Below are 24160 nucleotides of genomic sequence, written 5' to 3' on the forward strand. Positions count from 1 at the left end.
ATTATCTGTCAGCATTTTCAATCATCAAACTAGAGCTATTTTAAAGATAAAAACCTAAGAAATCCAAAATTTCTCGTAGGCAGTGTTGAGAATAGCAAGATCTGTACAACTGGATAATCGTGACTCAGCTCTCATTATGCTAGACTCCCCCTTTTAACAAATTAAGAGCTTAATCACTGGGATTTTATATTTACCACCCCTGCCAGACTTCATTTATAAATGCTAGAAACACACTTCACACAAAAAAAAATATAATTTAAGATTACTGTATTTCCTTACAAGAGGAACGTTTGAACAAATTTTACAGGTAGTCAATCAACCCTTGTTCAAATTGGGCACACATCAAATCTAGCATTATGGGAGTTTTATTTATTTGGAAGTGAACTTTTAACTATCAATACAAATGCCAAGATACTACACAAAACATCCACAGGAACTTTTTTCATCGTTTTTTTTTTTTCGAATTGTTCACAAACATTTCCTACATAATCCAACATACAACAGAGAAATGGTACATCTTTTTCCTTCAGTTTGCATACAATGGAAAAACAAGAATATATATATATTTTACAAAGTTTAACTAATAGACACTAGCAGGCTGACAGTTTGTCTATAGGTGAGAAATTATCTAATAAAAAATAATAAGAATTTATTTAGCATCAGTCACTTCCATAACCAAGTATTATTCTGATTAATAAAACTTGTTGCCATTAGGCTTCTGGCATATATTTAAACCATTACTGAATTTGTAGTATTGCTCCCCACCTCGGTTCTCCTTCACAATTACTAACATAGAAAACTGTTGCAGAGTAGGGGCAAGCATTTGCAAAAACAAACAAAAAATCCCCAGCTTATTATAAGCATGAATGTGTATGACAAAATTTCTTTCCAAGCAATGGACTTTCAAATCATCAAGAAATCACCAGAATGGAATTTGCCAAGATATTATGCCTATGTCCAAGAAGAGATGCATTTATTTATATCCAACAGAGGAGCTGAAAATCAAACTTAGTGTTTAGTTTGGGGTGGGTTTGGGAATCCAGCCATTTGAAAAATGACTGTCTTAAAAAAAATGACCACCAAAAATAGGTTCACTAAATTTATTTTAAAAATCATAAAACGTTTCTTACAAAAGAGCATTACATTCTGCACACTGCTCTGAATAGATGCCAGGGACATATGGACTATTATTGTTACTTTTCCTCCCTGTCCCACCCCCCAAAATGTTACAGTGACCACAAAGCAAAGTGTTCACAATAATTACATGGGGGGAATATTTTTCCTTTAAACCACCAACAATGAACAAAAATTAAAATTCACTCACTCTGCTGCTGTTTCAAAATTTCAATGTTAGTTTTTGCACGCCCTTCCCCCCCCCACCCTGTTTGTAAGGAACTAAAACATTACATCTGGTGAACAGCAAAGATTTCACTACACCTCAAATGCAGAACACCTATGAAGCAGAGGAATGTTGGCTTTTTAAACAGAAGCAGATAAAAAAAAAAAGATGCAGGACTCCTTCAGTTCTTCACTAGTCTTAGAAAAACTTTCCAGAATACTGCTTCACACTATAAAAAAGAAAAAATATCTTGCATTAGAATCCTTCAACATCTGCATACTGCTTCACACTATAAAAGAAAAGAAAAAAAAGTACGAATTAGAATTTTTGTTCGTAACATCTTAATCAACATTAAGACAATTTCAATGCTAAATTAAAATGATAAACATGTCCATTACAATTAGAAGAATTAAAACATTAGCAATTACAAAATTAGAGCAATGTAAAATTCAAGAAAAATGATTAATAGTAAATCAGACATTAGTAGAGCAGAATTAGGAAAATGAAATTAAAAGTTGTTAATATTTGGTAGAGAAGACAAAGAAATGCCAGTAAGGTGTGAAATGCTGCGTTTTACAGCACCAATCATTTGTCCTGTAGAGGCATGGCCTGTGCCATATGGCAGACTGTGATTTGTTGTCGATTTAGTTATCTACAAACAACAAAATCACTAGTCTTCCACACAGAACTAGACCAACATCCACTGAATCTTCTACATTTTCTACAGGCTCTGTATAATTTATAACAAGTGGTTTTGGCAGCAGTTTTCACCAGAGAAATGAGAAGTTTGCTTGGTTAAGGCTTCTTCCAGCAAGATTAGTATTGAATGTCTTCGTTTTTAGTAAGAAAGCAGAAGAAAATTAAAGCAAAGCTATTAGAATGTTTAGAAGTTAGGTCCCCAAAAGGTTGAGACACCATGGCTTCTAAAAGAAAAATCAATTGAGAAGAAGGCTTTTTAAAGTTTTAGTATGTATAGGCTAGCACAAAGCTAAACTCAAACTGACCTGTTCTGCAGCAAATACTGTGCATTCTGTATCTGGTCCTGTGTTCCTGTAATGGTAATGATCCGATCTTCAGACCCTTCTAAAGGTTCATCAATTTTGATCGAAGCTCCTGACTCATGACGGATTTGTTTAATCCGCTGACCACCTTTGCCAATAATAGATCCAGCCAACTGAAAAGATTTTAAAAACAAGTGTTTATGATATACTTTCAAAGTAACCATATTACCTGTATTTTCAATGAGTATCAAGAGTACTAACTTTGCACAGTTTATTCTAAGATTACTTAAGGTCCTCTAACCAATCAAGGTTTGAATTATAATGTTATTTACACAGCACACATCAACACTTCCTTTAATAAACAAATCAAGGGCTTCAAAACCCTCAGCTTTTAAAAACAGTGCAAGACTCAAGCCGGAGAAAGACACCTCACTAAAGTCTGTAAAACACAATTTTAATCCTAAAATACAGTATTTTTATTAAGACCTTTTATTAAAACAGGAAACTAAAGAAAAAGACTCATTAAACGTTCCTTGTTAACATTACAAGAATGTAAGAATTCAAAGAATACTCACATCTTTGGGAATAGTTACTTGTGTAGTAATAATAGGTCCACCAAGATCACCGTATGAGCCACGACCCCCTGCATAGGAATAATCTGATTTAAATAATGAGCATCAAGTTCATTTAGAAAGCATGAAATAATGTTTTGATTTCACAAAGGAAAAAACTTACCATATCCGGAGCCACCCTAAAAATGGAAAGAAAAAATAAAAAATTACTTTGCCTTCAAAACTACCCTTCAGGTATTTTAATATTCCTAAAATCTTAGTTTAGGAAACTAGAGTCCTCCCATATTCTCCCTAGGTTTTAGAAGACAATCCTTGGGGAAGAAAACACTTCAGGTACATAGCACAAAAACAAACACATTACAGGAGGGAAAAACACTTACTGGCAAGGAGGTAAACATTTTAAGTTATTATTGACATGAATGCAAACACCCATGATACTCAACCTGTGGTTCATATGCCATTTGCCATTCTGATGGGCTCCATGTATCTATTGCAGAGTCCCAAGTTTCATCAGCACTGAAACCAACCTGTGTCAGAGATAGACCTTGTTAACATAACCTGGACTATATATTTCAGCCATTTTATAAGGTTCACTTCTATTTCACTTCACTCAAATATTTATCAGCACCAATCATACATTGTGGGGAAACAAAAATGGCTCAAAAAAGTCTTAATATTTCAACAAACAACTGACAGTGATTTAACTAGTTATCTACCAAGTCCACTGGTAAAGCAAGCTTTTCAATTAACAATCATCTTCAACAAATTGTCAACTACTTGACTTTAAAACCCTTTACAGGCCCTCACATATACACTGATGATAAATGAAGAGTTCTTACCATGCCGTCATAGCGGTCTCCAGGTCTTCCTCTTCTGTCATAGGCCATTAGATCTCTGCAAGCACAGTACGTGTTGTAATCTCAGTTTGTTTACATGTCACACACAACAAAAATCTATCTACCTATCAAATGTAGCCGGTTTTAAGTTAACTGTGTGGATGTAATAAACTTACCCTCCTCTAGGTGGCGGTGGAGGAGGAAGAGGAAGATTCCGAGCTCTGCTACCACCCCGGCCACCTCGTCCAGGAGGCGGTGGAGGAGGTCCTCGACGAGGGCTCATGTCGTCATAATCTCTTCTAGATGGAGGCATAGGACGCCCACCCCGACCAGGAGGCATTCTATCAAAACCGCCTCTCCCCCGCATGGGAAATCCCACAGGACGTCCACGGCGGTCATCAAACATCATTGTAAAACCACCATAATCGTAGGTTTCATCGTAAAAATTGGGATCGTAAGGCTGTGCACGTCCTTTGATGGGAGACTAAAACAAAAATGTAGCAACGTTAGAGAAAAGAACAAGGAAAAGAGACTTGTTTCATACTAAATGTTAACAAAGCAAACATTTCAAGTCCCTTATTTCTCCTGGGAGGTACTTGGGACAGGAGAAAGCAATCAGGCAAAAGGTTAATAGTAGGAAAGAAAGTATTTTAAAAAAAGGCAGTATTTTTGGTGAGTCTGAAAATTTTACTGGCTTGTGGGGGAAGAAGCAGCAGCCTTTTACCCTCAGATCTCAAGAAAGAGAACACAAAATCCCACCCACACATTTCACAATGGGGTCTTTAAAGGAAAAAAAAAAAAACCAAACATCTCAAGGGCTGAAGGATCAGTATCCTGGGTAAGCCTCTAACTCATGCTGAAGGACGTCAGTTGGGAAGCTATGCAACGTAGTACTAGTACTATAAAAACTACTTGAAGAATCAAAAATTATTAAAATTCTCACCAATAATCAAATAACCACCATCTCAAAAAACTTTTAAATTAAAATATCCAAAAAACAAGAAAACCCCAACGGGTAAAGGCATAAGACGAAAGCCATTTGTCTAAACATTGTGACACTACTTTAGAATAAAAATCTATTTGTTGCATAGAATTGAATGTAAATGAAGTACCTCCGAAATAAGATCAAGGATGATCTTGATGCACTCTACAACCCTATCAGGTTTTCCTCCAATAAGAACGACTCTGTCAGTGGAATGAGGACAGCATTCCTGGAAAAGCTTGATTGTTGTCTGTGTGTTCTGTAATAAGTATATAATAAAGGGAAGCATTAATTAGAAGACATTTAAAAATACATGAAATACACCCAAAAAAAAAAAAAAAAAAAAAAAAAAAAAAAATCCTAGGTTCAGAGAAATTTACATTCATATTCAGTACCACTCCCCCCCCCCCCCCCAACCTGACCATATAAAAACCCTGTTAAATAGCTCTAGGACCTTGCCAGTGTATAAAAATTTTGGCAAAAAACTCGCCCAAGCATGTCCAGGGTGTTGTATTTTAAAAGCAAACTACATGAACAAAGAAGTGATAAGGAATCTTAGGAAGGAAGGTCAAGTGGGTGAAGGAGAGAAGTCCACTGATCCAACTGTGTATGAACAACTATTCTCTAGTAATACAATAGGAGAAGAAAACAAACAGTGCCTTTACCTCTCGAAGTTCTTTGATTTTAGCACCTTTGACCCCAATAATGCCTCCTGCCAGACTCTGATGAATCAACAGTCTCAACTCGCAGTCAAAGTCGCTTCCTTTATAGTGTTGGTACTGCAGAGGGAGAGTTATAAGATTTTAGTCCCAAATCAAAGAATCCCCAATACACACTTATCTGCTATAAGCATGACAATATACTGTTGCAGTGAGCAACCTGAATTTATATTTCAATAACTTTACCAGTTATGTGCTTATTATCCTCAATAGCCAGGCCCAAAAAGGACATTCTGCACCACCTTAAAAAACTATTTTATTTTCAGGTCCTGCAACACCATACCCACACTGCAGCCATTTAGCATGTCGCTGTTACCACAAAATTATTATTAACATTCAAATAACACCATAATAAAAATGACTGCAAAGCACTTTGCAAATGTAGTTAATTCCCACTGCAGCATGGAGCAGGGTCAACAGTGAGTTGTAAGACCATTCATTTCTCTTGTTTTTAAGCCTTTTTCTATAGAGACGGGATAAGTACACTATGTTAAAAATAAAATTGATCCTATGGGCCAGGCTCCATACTTCAGTGGGGTTCAATGGCACTATGACATACATTTAAGCATTCCACAGCATCAGATTCGAGCGGGAGCTGGCTGGTTGCAGTGGGTGATGGCAACTGCAGGCCCTGAAAGTAGAAAAATAAGAGTAATAGGTTAAGTGTCTAGTGTGATCAGGCTATTGTCGCATATATTGGTAAAGCTACTACAACATATTTCATATCTATACCATTAAACTCTTAAGAATCAAAGAGTAACTTTTTTTCTATATATCCAATAAATACATGAATATATAAAGTTAAAAAATCTAACACAGTCCCCACAATCAATATTCTACCTTAAAAAAACACCTCTTCTAGGACTAGAGCCCATAAAATATATGCTACACCCAATACGCAAGACCACAGGTAGTTCGTATTTACTTTGGAGTGGCCAGACTACATTTTTTTTTTCCAGATTACATTTTAAAACACACACATGGAATAGTAACCATGCACATTATGTAGCAGTTTATGTGTCGCTGCTACAAACTGTCACAGTCACTGTCTCTCCACCTCCCCTATTAAGCCCCAATAAAACATTTTAAATATTCCCCCCTCAATTGCCAAATACATTAAAAAAAAGAGAGCCTACCTCTTCCAAGGTAGGGATGATTTTCTTCAGAATTTCTCCAATTGTTTCAATATCAGCACTGATACTCAATATGCTGTCAAACATCACAAATACCAGATAGTACAAAAAAGGTGGAAAAGAAAAAATGAGTTTTGTGTTCATCATCAGTAGTCATACAAACTTTCACAGAGAAGTAACATACAATTATTTAATCTCCCCATTTAAAGTAGCCTATTTATAGGTTTTTCACATGCATTTTGTTTTATGCCCAATACAGACATGATAACAATATTAGGAGACTTGCAGAGAGACAGAGAGAATGGGCTCTTGGAAGGGCTCAGATTAAGTGGGCAATAAATTGACCAGAACTGAAGCAGAGTTGAATATTTATGTTCCCCGCCACCACTAAGTTAATTAAGGATACCCTCGCTGTTACATTGGTAAAACTGGCACACCTTCTCTTAGGCAAAAGTGGGGGAATATGCAAGTGGTGAACATTATATCTGGAGTAAGGTTATGGATACCAGTTAGAAATTAGATCACTAATGGGCTCTGCAAGAAAACAAATACAAATGCGAGACAAAACAAAGACAACACAAATGAGAAGTGAAGGAAAGTGAACCAGAGTTAGCATTTCATCAGAAAAAATTATGAACAGGCAATGTTGGGAAGCAAGGTGGGCCACAAAGACAGAGCGAGAGACTATTTTGGTAACAATTTGATTTACAATGCAGCAAATATGCAACACTTGAAGCTGTGCTCCTTCCATCGAAATAAAATTAGTGGATCGTTTGGGTGGGCAACTCACGGTAAAAGTTCAGTGACAAAAAGACTTAATGGGGAAAATAAGACAGAAACTTGAAAAACAATACACCGTCTAAAGGGGATACTATTTAATTATATAAAAGGCAGGTAATAAAATACATTTCTCTCTTTCTAATCAGGCAGTGAGGCATAAACTGTTGGGACATACCGCTCGGGGCCACTGCTGTCTGGGACTGAAACACTGGCATTGTACTGCATTGGTCATTGGCGTTCGTGGATGTTGGCATTGGGCATGGGCATTCAATCAGAAGTTGTCAAGTATGGTACCCGTTTGGCAACGAGCACATTTTTGGGCATAGCCAACCAGGGTTTTCACATGGGCGTTCAGGGGCGGATGGGCCAACGTCATGGTGGGCAACGCAGGGGTAAGTCGATCCAGTACATGGGCAACGGAGATATATGGCCAAAAAAACAAGGAGAGGGAAAAGGGGGAAAAGCAATAAATTTTAATTTAATACAAACTATACTCATACTCTCAATTAATGAAACAAGCTTAAGTTGTTCTGAAGACTAACACAATAATGGACTTCTCTAAATCTGACTGTGGCTTAACATTTAAGGACCTTAAATGATGGTACTAGCTATTTTTTTTTTTCTTTTTAACAAACGATGTTTCAGTAGCAGGCTGGCTCATGAGGGTAGACACAAAACCTGTCATGACTCAGTTTACTAAAATTCTTGAGGAAATGGGGAAATTGATAACCCAGATAATTATATAGAACATCTGGATTAAGAGGAGAGAGGTTTGTAAAAGACAAAACAAAAATTCCCACACCACCAAAAACCCTATCTCTTAAAAGACCAGTTTGGTTTCCTGGAGGTTTAAAACGCATTCCTAGATCCTAGCAGGCAAGTTTGTAAAATTTAAAACAAATTTTCAAGTTCAGTTTACAGGAGGAACATACAAAGATCTGCGACCAAGAGAGAAATGAAATACTATCAAATAAGTATTCAACACAAAGTTATTATTTGCCTCAACTTTAGCAAAGAAACATTAAGAGTGTGTACACTATGAGAAAAAAATTTAGGAATTTTGGTGTAGCCAAGTCCTATAAATATGCTCGCTTCTGGTGATACCAACATTTAATGTGTCTAATCACAAGAGTCAACCCACTATAAAATATGAAGACTCAAACAAATCACTGGCATTGACAAATGGTTTCCCAATTTAAGATTAAGCGTCTATTCTTTACCCATATTTAAATCATGCAACCTCAACATTAATCTCTTTGTGCTCCATGTGCAAGCTGTTAAACAGATGGACGATTAAAAAATAAAAATTTCGGAGTTTAATCAGCCACCTGCAATGGTTTTTGTAATACTGTAATTGATTCACACACGGTAACTAGTGCAATTAAGGGTTTTTACACTGTCGTTATTTCTAAGTTATCTTGAAGTGAATAATTTGGTGTAAAGTTATCAGAAAGGGAAGAGGTTTAATACAGATCCCCCCTCCCCAAACTCAATCTGTGCTTTGTTAAATCAGGAATGGCAAACCTTGAAATCAACTATGTATTCAATTATTACAAATGGCTTGTATCTAGACTATTGAATGATTTCTATGATGCAAATCTTTAAATTCCTACAAACACATAAATTGAAGCTGCTTGTGTAGTTTAAACTCTTTAATACTTACGTCTGTACGGAGAGCCTTAATATTCTTGCCTCCTTTTCCAATCACTGCCCCAGCATTCTGGAGAAGATATAAACACAAGAAATTTACTTTCCCTTATATTAACAGATTTTCCTATGCTTTTAAACTGCAACCAAACCCTTCCACCCCCCAAAACAAAAACCCTAACAAAACTCTAATCTCCCCTTTTTGGTTACAGAGCTGAAAATCTATCTGGGTATCAAAATCAAAATCATGAAGTTAAAAAAAAAAAAAATAAATAAAATCGAGAGTCTATTGAGTTTTGGGGATGAAAACACCAAGACAGCTTTGCAGTATTAAGCATGTCAAAAATACAGAGTGTGAAAATTATGTACTGATTACCTTTATGGTATCATTCTGAAAAAGGTAATTTAAATACACTAGGTACCTTCACATTGTGATGTGATAATGCCCATCAAGTCAACTGCCAACTAGGATATTTTCCCCACAATGCAATCAAGGTATAATCTTTAATCCATTAATGCTTTAATCATCACCTATACCCTTTCTCCTACTTTTACTCATAGCGTCACTATATTAAGGGCTTTCATTTTAATTGTCATCCAAATAACACGGTTTACCAATCTGTTTAAAAAGAGCCACACACATCTTTTACATTCCTTAATCTGTAAGGCTCAGGATGCTTCCCAGAGGGCCAAACCAGAACTTATTTTAACTTCTACTTTAGTAAGAACTACTTTAAGATTTTCAAGAGTAAAATTTATACCTTGCTCTGAAGCAGAATGCGTAGTTCAACCATCTCATCAGTGTTTCTAGATCTTTTAAAAGCTTGCTCCTCTTCCATATCTTCTGCAGGGCGTTTACCTAGAAATTAACAGTTCAGATGTCAAAGAAAGCACCAGTTATCAACAAGAAAAAGCCCCTTTAATCCAATTACATTTTAGTTTTAACCCACAGGACAGAGAAAGCAACTCCGTTCTGTTTGGAGATTTGTTGCTAACTGAAAAGGCCAAAGCCGCTCAGATTCTAACTTTTAATTATGAATCAAAGCACATTCCCTTCCAAAAAACTCTTTCTAAACACAAAACAATGAAAGGGACAAAATAATTCAAAGGATTAAAAGTTGTAAAACGCAAAGAAAAATATTTTTTGTTGTCTTTATCTTAAGTTTACCGTCAACAACACAAAAGACAGTTGCATATAGTTCCTAAGTAGAAAACTGACAGGGATGTCACACTAAACCGTTCTAAAAAATGAAACAGAATAGAAAACACAAAAATTGCTAAAAATGCGTTCTCACCAAATTCACCATTGGTTTCAGTGTTGGGGAAGGTTTCCTCTGGCTGTTCAGTTTCCATTTTCTTGAATTAAATGGACACACCAATCTGTTGAAAAATAAAGAGGCTAGTACATTTGGTTTATTGGAAAGTAAGCTTTGTGTCTCGCTAAATAAAAGAAAAGGCAAAGAAATGACTCTGCTTCTAGAACGTACCAGGTATTATATATCCTTGCAGAGCAGAACTGAAGTGTTCTGGGCGGGACCAACTGACACCCTAGTGCTGCAGTAGCCTATAAAAACCAACATAAATCAGTTTTGCTTTTTGGTTGCTCATTACTAAATACTAATGAACAGTGATCTGAATACAAATAAACTAAAGAGCTCTTTCTAAAACTTGTTTTAGGGTCTTACACTCTCAAGTGAGTGTAAGCCTTAGGAAAAAAAAGTAACCAAAGGACTCTGGTTTTTTCGCAAAAGGGAAACCACAAATTTTTAGCCATTGGACTGAGTCCCACCACGGCAACTAATGGTTTTATACAGTAAATACAGAAACGACGAAAGACCTGTAATAAGCTCAGAGTCTCAATTTTGTCCCCAAAGGTATAAATTTATAGGTACACAAAATTGATTATACTGGAATTTTAAGTTGCTCGTGGGTCTCTTCCCATTGCCGACTTGAAAGGGCATTCTCTGAACTCTAAAGTTTACAAGCGAAGGCAAATTCAAGCTGTGTCCAACAATCAGGTCAATGTACCGGAAAATTAAATCTTAAAAAAAGAAAAAACACCTTACAGGGAGCAGACCCAAACCGCCAGCACTGCTCGATTACTCAAATACAGCTAATGGAACCCCAGAACGCTAATACTGGCCCCATAGAAATAGTTGAAGTTAGGTTAAAACTCTCTGCACCCTAACAATTATTCCTTTAATGTCAGCGTGATAGGACCGCAAGGCGCCTTTCACCAGCCCTCACAGGACTAGCACAAATAGTCAAGTGGCTTCTGCCAGACAGCCTAAAGCTAAAACTCGAGGATACGTTTTATGCCTCCCATTCTTTCATAACATTTGTCGATAAGCTTCTCTTTTAACGACTAACTGAAACGCTATCCTTACGGCCCATCCTTCAGCTAAGCGTTGGAGTATGCTGGAAAATTTAGATAAAAACGTTGCCGCGGTTCATCGTTCAAGTCTTTCAGTCACCATTCCTCAGACCGTGAAAGCCACTAATTACGGGCGCGACTAGCCGAACGCAAACATGCTCCCCCCCCCCCCCCCCGCCGCCCCGCACGATACCGGGGATCCGCAACGGCCGAGTAACAGGAGTTGAATAAGCCGTAGGCGAGACCAGAAGCGCCGCGCCGCTCCTCACCCGGACCCGACAGGAAATGGCGGCCCGCGTAATGGCGACTACGTGCTACTAGGCGGAGCCGAGCGCGGACCCCCTCCCCCACCCACCACGCGGTCCCGAGATCTCATCCCCCGCACCCTCCCCCCACCGCGGGAGAGACAAAGCAACGGAGGCAGCCTCGACCGTTCCATCTCCCCCGCTCCAGCTCCAAGCCTGGGGCCGGGAGGGCCGAAGTGCGGGGGGCCCACACAAAGAGAGTGGCGGCATTCTCCACCGCCCTCGGGTCCCGCCCGCCGGCCGCTTCTTCCTATACAAGATGCCTGATTTCAAGCCTGCAAAACTACAGATCATCCTACAGGCGCTTGCCTCGCAATTCCCCCACCCCGCAGCCTCTAGCACCACGACGCGGACTGCGGATACACGCTCAGGGAAATGGCGGAGGTGGGGGGGAGGGGAAAGCGGGCAACGTTCCCTTCTGAGAAGCGGCCAACCACCAAGCAGCCCCCAAACGCCTCCCTCAAGCAGCAAACTTGGTCTCCGATCCTCGCCCCCACGCACCGTTCGCCCTGCCCCGTTCCTCACCGCGCGAGGCCGCCGTCCCTGTACCGCCGCGCCGCCTCAGCCGGTCACAGCTAGACAGAGAACGAGCGCAGGCCCCCGCCGCCTTCCCCCGCCTCCCCGCGCTCTCCTACCCCGCCGCCGAGCCCAATTGGTTGCCCGGGCTTCAGCGGTGGCGCGAGGGCAAAGCGATTGGCTCAAGGCCGCGTCAATCAAGGCGCTGAAGGAGGCGACGCCACGCCTCGCGCCGGCGCCTCCCTTCAGGTTGTGAGGCCGCTAAGGGCCCGAGAAAAGCCGGGCTTGGGAGAAGTCAACGCAATCTTTAGGGAGGCCAAACCCCTGCCTGAATCTATAATACCCTAGCGCCGAAAACCCCAATTACCTATAGGCCGCAAAAAAGCGGGACGTAGGCAAGACGTCGAGGTTGCAGCAGCAGAGAAACAGGGAATAATGGCGTCTGCAGTGCTTTCGCCTGGAGCGCCCTCCTCCTTTCTCGTTCGCGCACTCACTAGAAGCAGAGGAGAGGGAGGGGGGGAAAACCTCTCGCGAGAACTGAAGGCTACCTCGTTCACGCGCACAGGGAGGGGGCGGGGAAGGGGCGTTTTCGGGGCCTACGGAGTCTTTTAGGTTTGGAGGAGGGGTGTGAGCGCGCGGCAAATCGGGCGGGAAGAGGCAGAAAAGGATTAGGGCGCGCGCCGTAGCGGTTCCTGTTCTCACAGTCGCGCGGCCCAGGGACCGCTGTTGCGCGAGAGGAAGGCGGGACGCCCAGGTCGGTGCTAGGCCCAGACGAATGCCCCCCTTTCCACAGTCCACACTCGCGTCTCCCTCCCACTCAGCACCCCCATTCTCGCCCGGGCTGCGGGCTGCGGGGCGGGCTGCGCGGCGGTGAGTGCAGCCCGGCCGCCGCGGAAACCCGCTGTTTGTAACGGGCCGGAGCGGCCCGGGTCGGGGGCCTGCTGGCGGTTCGCGGCCCGCTGTCGGCTCGGACGGGAACCCAGGAAACGCGTGCCGGTCCGCTTGCCTGCGAACGGGCGGCCTCGGAGTCCCGGGGAACTGGTCCTCCTTGCTTCCGACTCCCCGCCAGCGCTCCGGGAGATCCCAGGCGTCTTCACAGGCTTTCTGACGAGACCATTCTCCTCCCCCCCCCCCCCCCGTGTTCTTCCTTTCCCCCCATTTTTGTTAAATGGGACCTGTGAGAAAAGTATTCGGTAGTGTCGTCGCTGCAGTTTATCTGTGGAAAATTTGCCGGAAGTATTACATTCTATCCCCTAAAATGAATGCGATTCGCACAATACGTTGTAGACGTCCGCGTTCTGTTTCTTGCAGCTGTTTAAAGCTCCGACCGAGTGAGTGGCGGTGTTCCGCAGTGATTAAAACCCCCAAAACCTCCTCCTCAAATTTGTCACAGATCTAGCGTATTCAAGTTTGCGCTTGCTTTGTGTTCGGTTACTTCTAAGGCCCTTGTGCCAAGCTTTGATGACTGCTTTTGTTAAGGCTCTTAAGGTCATTTCGAATCGGTGACGACCCTGGGAAATCGCCTGGCCTGGTAGTAGCCAGTCGCCACATCCTCACTCTTCTACTCTCCAGCCTTCACCCACAACCCCAAATAGGCGTCGAAGCATAAAGATGTTGTGATTTACATATAAGTTTAACTCCACCATTTGCAGAATACATACATGTGTATTTTGTCGTGATGAAATGTGCCGTTCCATCTTACTGTAACTTGATTTCCCTCTTGAATAACTTGCAGAATGGATGTAACCAGCACCTTTTTTTGGTATGATTGCATTCATCCATGATCTTTTCACTCGCCTAATGAGGAAGAAACTCTTGTTGGAGGAGCCGAGGACTTCATGAAGCATGAACATTTACTGGCTAGGAGGATAGTTAAATACTGTTAAAAGCATAATGTCTGCGATTGTGAGTTTATAGAGAAGGTCTCTTTCAGTGGCCATGTAATTTTTTTAAACGCCTTCCTCCATGATGAATGTATCTTCACGAAGAGCCTTGTTGGGAGGGTAAAACTTAGTTCACATTTTGGTTTTATATTATATGGTTCAGATCTTTATTAAATATTCAACCATGAATTGATGCATGTATGTAGGGGTTGAGAACACTTGTTTTATAGAGATTTCATCTGCCAGTCAGAGTTTGCAGTATTTAATTGACTGCCTTAAAACCTGGGACATTTCACTAACACTTAAAGGGACGTATAGGGGTACTGTACTAACATACTTTCTCTCAAGCTAGTATTTCTGGTGTAATTATCAGTTTCTACCCTGATAACGTGAAGAGTGGTGAGCAGGAATGCAAATTAAACAGCCCTATCTAAGAACTTCCTTCTCCCAGTTTCACTGTCTTCTGACTGGACCTTAACTGGTGAAAGCTGTTACTTACCTTTCCTAGATAATATTGCCCGAAAGGAGTTTTTTTCTTCTTTTTCCATGTGTTTCCTCTTTATCTGTTTTAACTATTAGTTTGCTCTTGAACAGAAAAGTCTCTTTCCACCAGTTTTTCATCCTCTATTGTTTTCAACCAAACTACTGTGTTGTACTTTTGCTCATTCAAGGACTTTAGCAAGTCCTTGCCAAAGTACCCATCAAGTTGGATACATCACTGGCTCCTATCTTGTATAATTTCATGGTCATTTTGAACTCCCAGTGAATTCAGAGCTAGTATTACTTAGCCTTGGGGTTTACTTTAGATGAACTCATATAATTCAGATTGTACACTAGCCAGCTGGATGATTATTTAAAATATAAGTACTATTTCCTAAGGTTCCCAACTATGTGCCCTACCTTGTGCTGGCAGTTTAAAGCTTACTACAGTCCTGCGAGTAAGTTGTGGGTTATCTGTTTTATGGATAAGAAAACTTAAGACTGAGAAGTTAAGGAATATGTCTGAGGTCACATAGCAGAGGTGGAATTCTCTTTTCCTATTCTCTTTTCCTTACAGTAGGTTATGGAAGATCCACAAACAGTTCCACTGATAACCTCTTCTGATTTCAGTCATTAAATATAATTTCCCCCTCTAATTTTCAGAGAATATCTTCTCAGAATTTTAAAGTTACCATTAATGAGTTTTAAGACACTTTTATTTTTTAGATGAAGCTAGTGTAAACATGGAGTAGTTATGATTTCAACATTTGTTAGTGCTTATAAGTCTCAGCTGTTGGTTAAATGCCACATGTGTTCAAAAGGATGGTACTTCTGCCGTTTGTTATATTTTTTTAAAAAAGGGGAATAGGTGAGGCTGACTGAAAATTAACATACATCAAAGATGCCTAAGTCTTTGTGATGTACGATAGGATTTTCCTACTCTGTTCTTTCCTGGTCAGTTCCTGCAGTCAAGAACTTGAATGTAGATTATTGTGTTTAGTCAAGTTCAGAGAGTATAAAGTCAGCTTTTTAGAAAACATTTTTTCATGATTATAAAATTAACAGGGATTAAGATATATATATATATATATATATATATATATATATATATATATATATATATATAGTTTTATACCTGGCCTTTTTCTTAATAAAATATGAACATATTTTCATGTTATTAAACATACCTGTAGAATTTTTTTTAAAGACTATAACCTATTTCATGGATCCAGTGTAGTGTATTTAATCCCTGCTTCTACCCCCCCCCCCCCCATTGTTGAACATTTAGATTATTTCTGTTTTTTTCCACCCTATACAAATACAATGAATGATAAACACTCTGGCACTTAAGTCTGTCCTTTCTGATTGCTTTCTTAAGATTCATTTTGGAGAGAAAAAGAAGTGATCATATGGTATGCACATTCTTAATGTACAATTTAAGAAACATACCTTTCCATGTTTTTCTTTTCTTGGACAGTGATGTTCATGAGGATCACGGGCTGTTCTTTTGTGTCTGAGTGGTTGGGAAATTGTGCTCCCTAGCTCACACCTCCCCTCTAAGTTGTTTCTACCTGCAGTGACTGTGATTACTCAATTTCTCCAGAAAGAGAGGAAGGAAAACCTTAAGAATTCTCTAAAGAAGTAGATGCAAGTAATACAATTTATTAAATTATGAAAAGGCTCAGTTATTGAAACCCAGTGTAAACTTCATCATGTAGATTCCACATGATAATACTTTTTCCATTTAATTAAATTTTTAAATAAAAATTTCTTTCTAACATGTAGGAAAAAATCCTATTATATATAGATAGAATCCTCTTCTTATTACAATTATGATAATATGCAGTTGGGGGGGAAACTACATCCATGTTTCTGATTAGTATACACCACACTTACTTTGCTTTTAAATGAATTCTGTGTAACAAATGTTTATTTAGCAGTCAGTTTTTCCCCAAAGTTCTTGACTTTTTGGTAAAATATTGGAATTTAGCTATGTTTGAATGCTTGCACAGGGTTAAGTATCTCGTCACATTTACTTGTGTTTTATATATGTCTTGGTTATCTTTTAGGGTTTTAATCAGAATTTTTTTCTTTGCCTAGTATGGTAACATTATTATAAAATTATAGTATGTCAATTAGCTTGAGAGGTGGAGATTTAAATCCTAGAGGATAGTACTTGGAGAGAATTATTAATTAGGACTGTCACACATTAATAGAACAATTTAGTTGTGGTTCACTGAGCTGTGTTTCTCAGAATTTGTCCCAACTGTCATTTAAAAGGAGTTTGTCGCTTGCCATGTTCAACAACACTAACAAGGAGGTACATGTTTGAAATAAGGAAAAAAATGAAAAAAATAAATGGATACATAAGACTTAAAATATCAGTTTGTAATTTTAAAAATTTTGAAATTGTTTTATGTGGTATTTTAGTAGTTATAGCAAAGGAAAAGTAGTACTTAACCATGGCACTGTTTTAAAGCTGTCATAAAGATAGATGCAGTGGGTGATGTTAAGTTTTTCTTTCACTTGACTTTGTACGTGAAATAATTTATAATGCACTAGAGGAACTTATTAAATGCGATCTGAAAAAAGTCTGTTCATTATAACAGCAGTATAGTGCTCTTATAGAATGACTTTTTTATGTGTTTTATTTGTAAGTGGGATTTTGTATATAAATGAGGGATTGGCTATACTTTCCCTTTTCACATAAATCAACAGGGTCTAGCAAAAGGCGTAAGAACGGAAATTAGAAGAACTTATGTTCTAGTTCTGGGCCTGCTTTGATACATGATCTTAATATGTCTTAATCTTCAAGCTTCAGTTTTATTCACTTAAGTAGATGACAGAACTTACTCTATCATGTTATTTTGAGGTTTAGGTAATACTACAGATGTAAAAGTATTTTGAAAAAAGCTAAACCTCTTACAGATAGGTTTTAACTTTTATCTTCAGCAAACCTTTATCTTTTTCTCTGTTTATATAGTTGTACCTACTGGGATCCAGGATTGATGTCTCTGAAATTCATCCTTGTTCATTTCATTTCCTGTCCAGCCTTGACCTTTTCAATTCACAGCCAGGCCATCTTTCTTCCTTTCCCATTTTTTCCTTCCTTCTCCTAGAAGTAGCCATAAAATTATTTCCTGTTATTTAACAGGTTCAGCTAGAACGTGCTATTTGTGTTATATGGCTGCATGTACTGTAATAGTTTTAGGGATGTATACTGTACCCAGAGTGATTTATAGTACAAAACATTCTGCAAACAACTTAATTGTAATTGTGGCATTTATGCTTGATAATTCACTTAATTTATAACTCAACTGAAAGTACTCTTTGTCCTGATTTCCGTTTACTTAATGACTATCATTACATTAATACAACACCTTTGCAAATTATACTAGGTCCATCTGCCAGTGCTGTCGTATTTAAATTTTAGTGGAGGAAATAGGTAACTTACTGAATGAGCATACCTAAGACCCATGGATCTGGCTTAATTTTTGAGGTTAAAAAATATGACAACAGATGCAATTAAATGGCACTTTGGAATCAGGTTATGTATGTACAATTGACTCCTGAACAGAGCTGGGATTAGGGATGCTGACCCCCACCTAGTTGAAAATCTGCTTGTAACTTTTGACTCCCCTATAATTAGCTACCATTAACTTACTGCTGACCACAAGCTTTGCCAATAACAGAAGTAGTCAATTAGCACATATTTTGTGTACTGTATATACTGTATTTTTACAGTAAAGGAAGCTGGAGAAAATATTAAGAAAGTTTAAGAGAAAATACATTTACAGTTCTATAATTATTGGAAGAAATCTGCATAAAAATGGGCCCGCGTAGTTGGAACCTGTGTTCAAGGGTCAGCTGTACAGATCTCTCTGTCTTGAAGATGTCCCTAAGCTATGGCTTCATGAAATCATGCTTGATTTTAACATGCCTTTATTTTAATTAATTTTATATTCGATGTTATTTTGTTTAGGTCTTTTAAGCATACAACTGGATTTGGCTTATTCATTTTGAGAGTATCTTTTAACAGGTGAGTTCATCTATATTCGTTACGATTGCTGGTATATTTAGACATGTTTCTACCATTTTATTGTTTCTATTTATGGTGGTTGGCTGTTTGTGCCTTCTGTTAGATAGTTTTCTTTGTTTTCCTCAGCTTGTTTGAAAGTTATATTTCTAGTTTTTTGGTATTTACCTTCAGTTTTTCTTATTGAGGTAAGTTAAAAAAATTTTTTTCAATGTTTATTTTTAGAGAAAGAGAACGCGAGTGGGGGAGGGGCAGAGAGAGAGAGAGAGAGAGAGAGAGAGACAGACAGACAGACAGACAGACAGAGACACGCACAGAATCTGAAGCAGGTTTCAGGCTCCGAGCTATCAGCACAGAGCCCAATATGGGGTTCAAACTTACAGAACTGCGAGATCATGACCCGAGCTGAAGTCAGACGCTTAACCGACTGAGCCACCCAGGCACCCTGAGATAATTTACATACAGTAACATTTGTGTTTTTCTTGGTGTGTATCTCTGTGTGTTTTAACAAACATAGGCATATCACCATCACTACCAAGATCATGATATAGAACAGCTTCATCACCGCCCACATTTCTTTATGCCCTTGTAGTCAGTCTTGGGCAACCATTGAACTGTTTTTTATTGCTAATGTTGCTTTTTCCAGAATGCCATATAAATGGAATTGTACAGTCTTTGTCTGGCTTCTTTCAGTTCACATACTGCATTTGACATTTGTCTTAGTCTGTTCAGGCTGCTGTAACAAAAATACCATAAACTGGGTGGCTTGGAAACAACAGAAATTTACTTCTGTGGAGGCTGGGAAGTAAGTCCAAGATCAAGGTGTCAGCAGTTTTGGTGTCTGGTGAGGACGCACTTCTGTGTTCATGGACAGCCATCTTTTCACTGTAACTTCCCATGGTGAAAGGGGCAAGGTAGCTCTGTGGTGGTGGTAGGGTGGGGAGCTCTTACAAAAGCCATAATCTCTTTCATGAGTGTTCTACCCTATGACCTAAATGCATCTCAAAGGCTCTATGCCTAATACCTTCACATTGGGCATTAGAGTTTCAGCATATGAATTTTGGTGGGGACACAGTCTATAAATAGCAACATTTGTCCATGATAGTGCATCTATTAGTAGCTTATTCATTTTTATTACTGAATAGTATTCCATTGCAATGATGTACCGTAATTTATCGATCCATTCACCAGTTGAAGGACATGTTGGTTTTAAAGCTACTATGCAGTCACACATGCTACCGTTGGGCCATGAGGCCATAAAGCTACTGTGAACATTCACATAGAGATTTTTAATTAATGAAAGTTTTCATTGCTCTTGAGTAGATACCTAATAATGTGATTGTTGGGTTATATGGTAAGTGTGTGTTTTTCTGTCTAAGAAATTGCTTATCTGTTTCCCAAAGTGGCTGTGCTATTTTGTATTCCCACTGGCAATGTATGGAAATTTCTAATTTTTGGTATGCTCAGTTATTTTTTACTTTAGCATTGCTAATAGATGTGTAGTATCAGCTGTGATTTTACTTTTCCATTTCCCTAATGTCTAATAATATTGAGCATATTTTAATGTGTTTATTTGCTATCTGCATATTTTCTTTGGTGAAGTGTCTATTCAGATGTTTTATTCATGTTTGTTTTTATTCTTTTTTTTTAATGTTTAATTTTGAGAGAGAGAGAGTGCATGAGTGCATACGCATGAGCAGGGGAGGGACAGAGAGAGTGGGGGACAGAGTTTCTGAAGTGGGCTCTGTGCTGACTCAGCAGAGAGCCTGCTGCAGGGCTCGAACTAACAAACCATGAGATCATGACCTGAGCCAAAGTTGGAAATGTAACTGACTGAGCCACCCAGATGCCCCAAATAAGTTTGTTTTCTTACTAAATTTTAAGTATAGATTCTTCTATATTCTGGGTACAAGTCTTTTGTCAGTTATTTCTCTCAGTCTGTGGTTTGTCGCATGTGTGTGGCTTTATATTCTTTTTTTTTTTAATTTTATTTTTTATTTTTTAAAATTTACATCCAAATTAGTTAGCATATAGTGCAACAATGATTTCAGGAGTAGTTTCCTTAATGCCCCTTCCCCATTTAGCCCATCCCCCTCCCACAGCCCTTCCAGTAACCCTCAGTTTGTTCTCCATATTTATGAGTCTCTTCTGTTTTGTCCCCCTCCCTGTTTTTATATTATTTTTGTTTCCCTTCCTTTTTGTTCAACTGTTTTGTCTCTTAAAGTCCTCATATGAGTGAATTCATATGATTTTTGTCTTTTTCTGACTGATTACTTTCACTTAGCATAATACCCTCCAGTTCCATCCATGTAGTTGCAAATGGCAAGATTTCATTCTTTTTGATCGCAGAGTAATACTCTATTGTGTGTGTATATATATATATGTATATACATATATATATATACACACCATATCTTCTTTATCCGTTCATCCATTGATGGACATTTGGGCTCTTTCCATACTTCGGCTATTGTTGATAGTGCTGCTATAAACATGGGGGTGCATGTGTCCCTTCGAAACAGCACACCTGTATCCCTGTGGATAAGTGCCTAGTAGTGCAATTGCTGGGTCATAGGGTAGTTCTATTTTTAGTTTTTTGAGGAACCTCCATACTGTTTTCCAGAGTGGCTGCCCCAGCTTGCATTCCCACCAGCAATGCAAAAGAGATCCTCTTTCTCCGCGAGGATGCCCATTTCTTCACTGGATTATTTGTTTTTTGGTGTTGAGTTTGATAAGGCTTTTTATTCCTTTTTTTATTAAAAAAATTTTTTTTAAATGTTTTTATTTATTTTTGAAGGAGAGAGAGAGAGACAGAGCATGAGTGGGGGAGGAGTAGAGAGAGAGGGAGACACAGAATCCAAAGCAGGCTCCAGGCTCTGAGCTGTCAGCACAGAGCCCGATGTGGGGCTTGAACTCATGAACCATGAGATCATGACCTGAGCTGAAGTCAGATGCTCAACCCGCTGAGCCACCCAGGTACCCCGATAAAGCTTTATATTCCTTATGGTGTTTTTCACAGAGCAGAATTTTAAAATTTTGATAAAGCCCAATTCATTAATTTCTTTTATGAATTATAGTTTTGTTGTTGTCCCCAAGAAAACTTTTTTAAAAGTTTACTTATTTACTCTAAGAAAGAAAGCACAAGTGGGGAAGGGGCAGAAAGAGAGGTAAAGAGAGAGAATCCCAAGCAGGCTCTGCACTGACAGTGCAAAGCCCAATGCGGGGCTTGAACTCACAAGTTGTGAGATCATGACCTGTGCAGAAGACACTTGCTTAACTGACTGAGCCACCCAGCCACCCCTCCCTAAGAAAACTTCTAAGAAACCAAGGTCACAAAGATTTTGTCTTAACTCTTCTCATAGCTTTTCTATAGTTTTAGTTTTCAAATTTAGGTCAATGATTCATTTAGAGTTAATTTTTATATATAGTGTGAGGTATTGGTTGAGGTTCATATTTTTGCATATGAATTGTTCAGTTGTTTCATCACCAGTTGTTCAAAAGACTATCCTGTTTCCATTGAATTGTCACTGCAACTTTGTAGAAAACCAATTGACCATATTATGTGTGGGTCTATATCTAGACTGTCTTGTCTTTCCATTAATTTCTGTGTTAATCCTTTTGCCAATACCTTCCTGTCTTGATTATGAAGTTTTATACCAAGTCTTGAGATCAGATAGTGTGAGTCCTTCAACTTCGTTTTTTGTTTTCAAAATTATCTGGACTATTCCAGTTCCTTTGCCTTTCCTTAGGAATTTTAGACTTAGCTTGTCATTTTTTACAAAAAACAGATGTTGGGATTTGAATGGAATTGCACTGAATCAATCTCTAGATCAGTTGGGGAGAACTGAAACCTTAAGATAGAGTCTTCAACACAGCTGGTCTCTTCATTTGTTTTGGTCATCTTTGATTTCTTTCATCAGTAATTTGTAGTTTTCAGGGTAAATATCCTACATATATTTTTGTTAGATTCATTTTTTTCCATATGACACATTGCAGCTTTGATGCATTTATGAACACTAGACAGCACTTCAGCACTATGCTGGGGACCATTTTAAACAGTGAAATCGTCAACAAAAAGCACAAAAGTGTGAAAAATGGAGCAGGAAAAAGATGTATCTTGCTAACTCATTTATTAGGCGATGTAGCTATTTTGTAGATTCTTTGGTGCTTTCTTGATAAATATTCATATTATCTTTATTTTAGGAGTAATTTTCTTTTTTTCCTCTTCCTTCTTGATTTCCCTCTCTTTTTCTTATTGTGGAAAACACCTACCCTCTAAGCAATTTAAAAAAATTTTTTAGCATTTATTTTTGAGAGAGAGAGAGTGAGGGGAGGGGCGGAGAGAGAGGGAGACACAGAATCCAAAGCAGGCTCCAGGTCCGAGCTGTTAGCACAGAGCCTGACGTGGGGCTCGAACTCATGAACTGTGAGATCATGACTTGAGCCAAAGTTGGGTGCTTAACTGACTGAGCCACCCAGGCACCCCATCCTCTAAGCAATTTTTATTTTAACAATTATGATATTGTTAACTATATACACGTTGTTGTACAACAGATCTCTGTAACTTTTTCATCTTGCATGAATGAGATCCCATATCCATTTTTCCTTCCCCTGCCTCTGGCAGCCACAGTTCTACTTTCTATTTTTATGAGTTTGATTACGTTAGATACTTCATGTAAGTGGAGTCTTGCAGTATTTGTCCCTTGTGATTAGATTATTTCACTTAGCATAATTCCCTTAAGGTTAATGTACGTTATTAAATATGACATGATTTTCTTCCTTTTTCTTAAAGGCTAGATAATATTCCTTCTTATCTATATACCACGTTTTCTTTACCCATTCATCCGTTGTTGAACAATTAGATTGCTTCTATACCTTGTCAGTTGTGAATAATGCCATGGTGAATGTGAGTATGCAAATATCTATTTAAGATTATTTTTGATTCTTTTGGATATATACCTGGAAGTGGGATTGCTGGACATATGGTAGTTCTATTTTTCGTTTTTTGAGGTACCCCCATACTGTTTTCCATAGCTGCTGTGCCATTTTTCAATCCCACCAATAGTGGGTAAGCGTTCCAATTTGTCCACATCTTCACCAACGCTTGTTATTTTCTGTGGTTTTATTTTGGCCAGTTGCCATTCTGAGGTGTGTGATGTGATATCTCATTGCAGTTTTGATTTGCATTTCCCTTGTGATGATGGTGTGCATCTTTTTATATGCTTGTTGGCCATTTGTATATCTTTGGGAAAATGTGTTTTTTTGCCCATTTAAATTTTTTTTTGTTATTGTTATTGGCTTCTTTATATATTCTGGGTATTAACCCCTTATCAGATAATGGTTTCCAAATGTTTCTCCTATTCTGTAGCTTGCTTTTTTATTCTATTGTTTGTCTTGCTGCACAGTTTTTGAGTTTGATGTAGTCCTATTTGTCTGTTTTTGATTTTACTTGTTCTTTTAGTGATATATCCAAGAAATCATTGCTTGTTCCAGTGTCTTGAAGTTTTTCCTCCAATATTTTCTCTAATAGTTTTATAATTTTAGGTCTTATGTTTAG

General features: G+C 38.6%; 2 protein-coding genes across 15 annotated transcripts in view; one reads left to right on the forward strand and one right to left on the reverse strand.

Annotated features, from left to right (window-relative positions):
• Positions 1-250: 250 nt before the first annotated feature.
• HNRNPK (heterogeneous nuclear ribonucleoprotein K) lies at positions 251-12705 on the reverse strand. 10 transcript variants are annotated; one of them, XM_060609962.3, is made up of 17 exons: positions 12572-12704; positions 10497-10573; positions 10305-10389; positions 9771-9868; positions 9026-9082; positions 7538-7581; positions 6586-6658; positions 6009-6080; positions 5396-5509; positions 4861-4989; positions 3925-4232; positions 3752-3806; positions 3356-3439; positions 3076-3091; positions 2916-2998; positions 2344-2513; positions 251-1628 (listed from the first exon to the last, which is right to left on the reverse strand). In XM_060609962.3, the coding sequence occupies exons 3-17, from the start codon at positions 10360-10362 to the stop codon at positions 1595-1597; spliced, it is 1395 nt and encodes a 464-aa protein (XP_060465945.1). In that variant the 5' UTR covers positions 10363-10389; positions 10497-10573; positions 12572-12704; the 3' UTR covers positions 251-1594. The 10 variants fall into 10 exon arrangements, with proteins under 10 accessions (XP_060465945.1, XP_078293033.1, XP_060465946.1 ...); XM_078436907.1 differs by lacking the exon at positions 12572-12704 and adding an exon at positions 12214-12332 and having other exon boundaries at positions 251-1568; XM_060609963.2 differs by lacking the exon at positions 12572-12704 and adding an exon at positions 12214-12332.
• Positions 12706-12808: 103 nt separating this feature from the next.
• The window catches only part of RMI1 (RecQ mediated genome instability 1), an 84729-nt gene continuing 73377 nt past the window's right edge, over positions 12809-24160 (forward strand). For all 5 annotated transcript variants that reach the window (XR_013551818.1, XR_009603126.2, XR_009603127.2 and 2 more), the window contains exons 1-2: positions 12809-12958; positions 18550-18606. The gene's annotated coding sequence lies outside the window, so the exon portion shown is untranslated. The remainder of the gene's footprint in view (positions 12959-18549; positions 18607-24160) is intronic.

This window comes from Panthera onca, chromosome D4, assembly GCF_046562875.1.
Source record: "Panthera onca isolate mPanOnc1 chromosome D4, mPanOnc1 haplotype 2, whole genome shotgun sequence".
Classification (NCBI taxonomy): Eukaryota; Metazoa; Chordata; class Mammalia; order Carnivora; family Felidae; genus Panthera; species Panthera onca.

Excerpts from the sequence above, each read along its gene's own strand:
- HNRNPK (XM_060609964.2), bottom strand. The coding sequence starts at position 10,362 with ATGGAAACTGAACAGCCAGAGGAAACCTTCCCCAACACTGAAACCAAT. Across the intron at positions 6,081-6,585 it reads TCATCCCTACCTTGGAAGAG|GGCCTGCAGTTGCCATCACC; the intron begins GTAGGCTCTCTT and ends TTCTACTTTCAG. Across the intron at positions 3,440-3,751 it reads GAGACCGCTATGACGGCATG|GTTGGTTTCAGTGCTGATGA; the intron begins GTAAGAACTCTT and ends TCTCTGACACAG.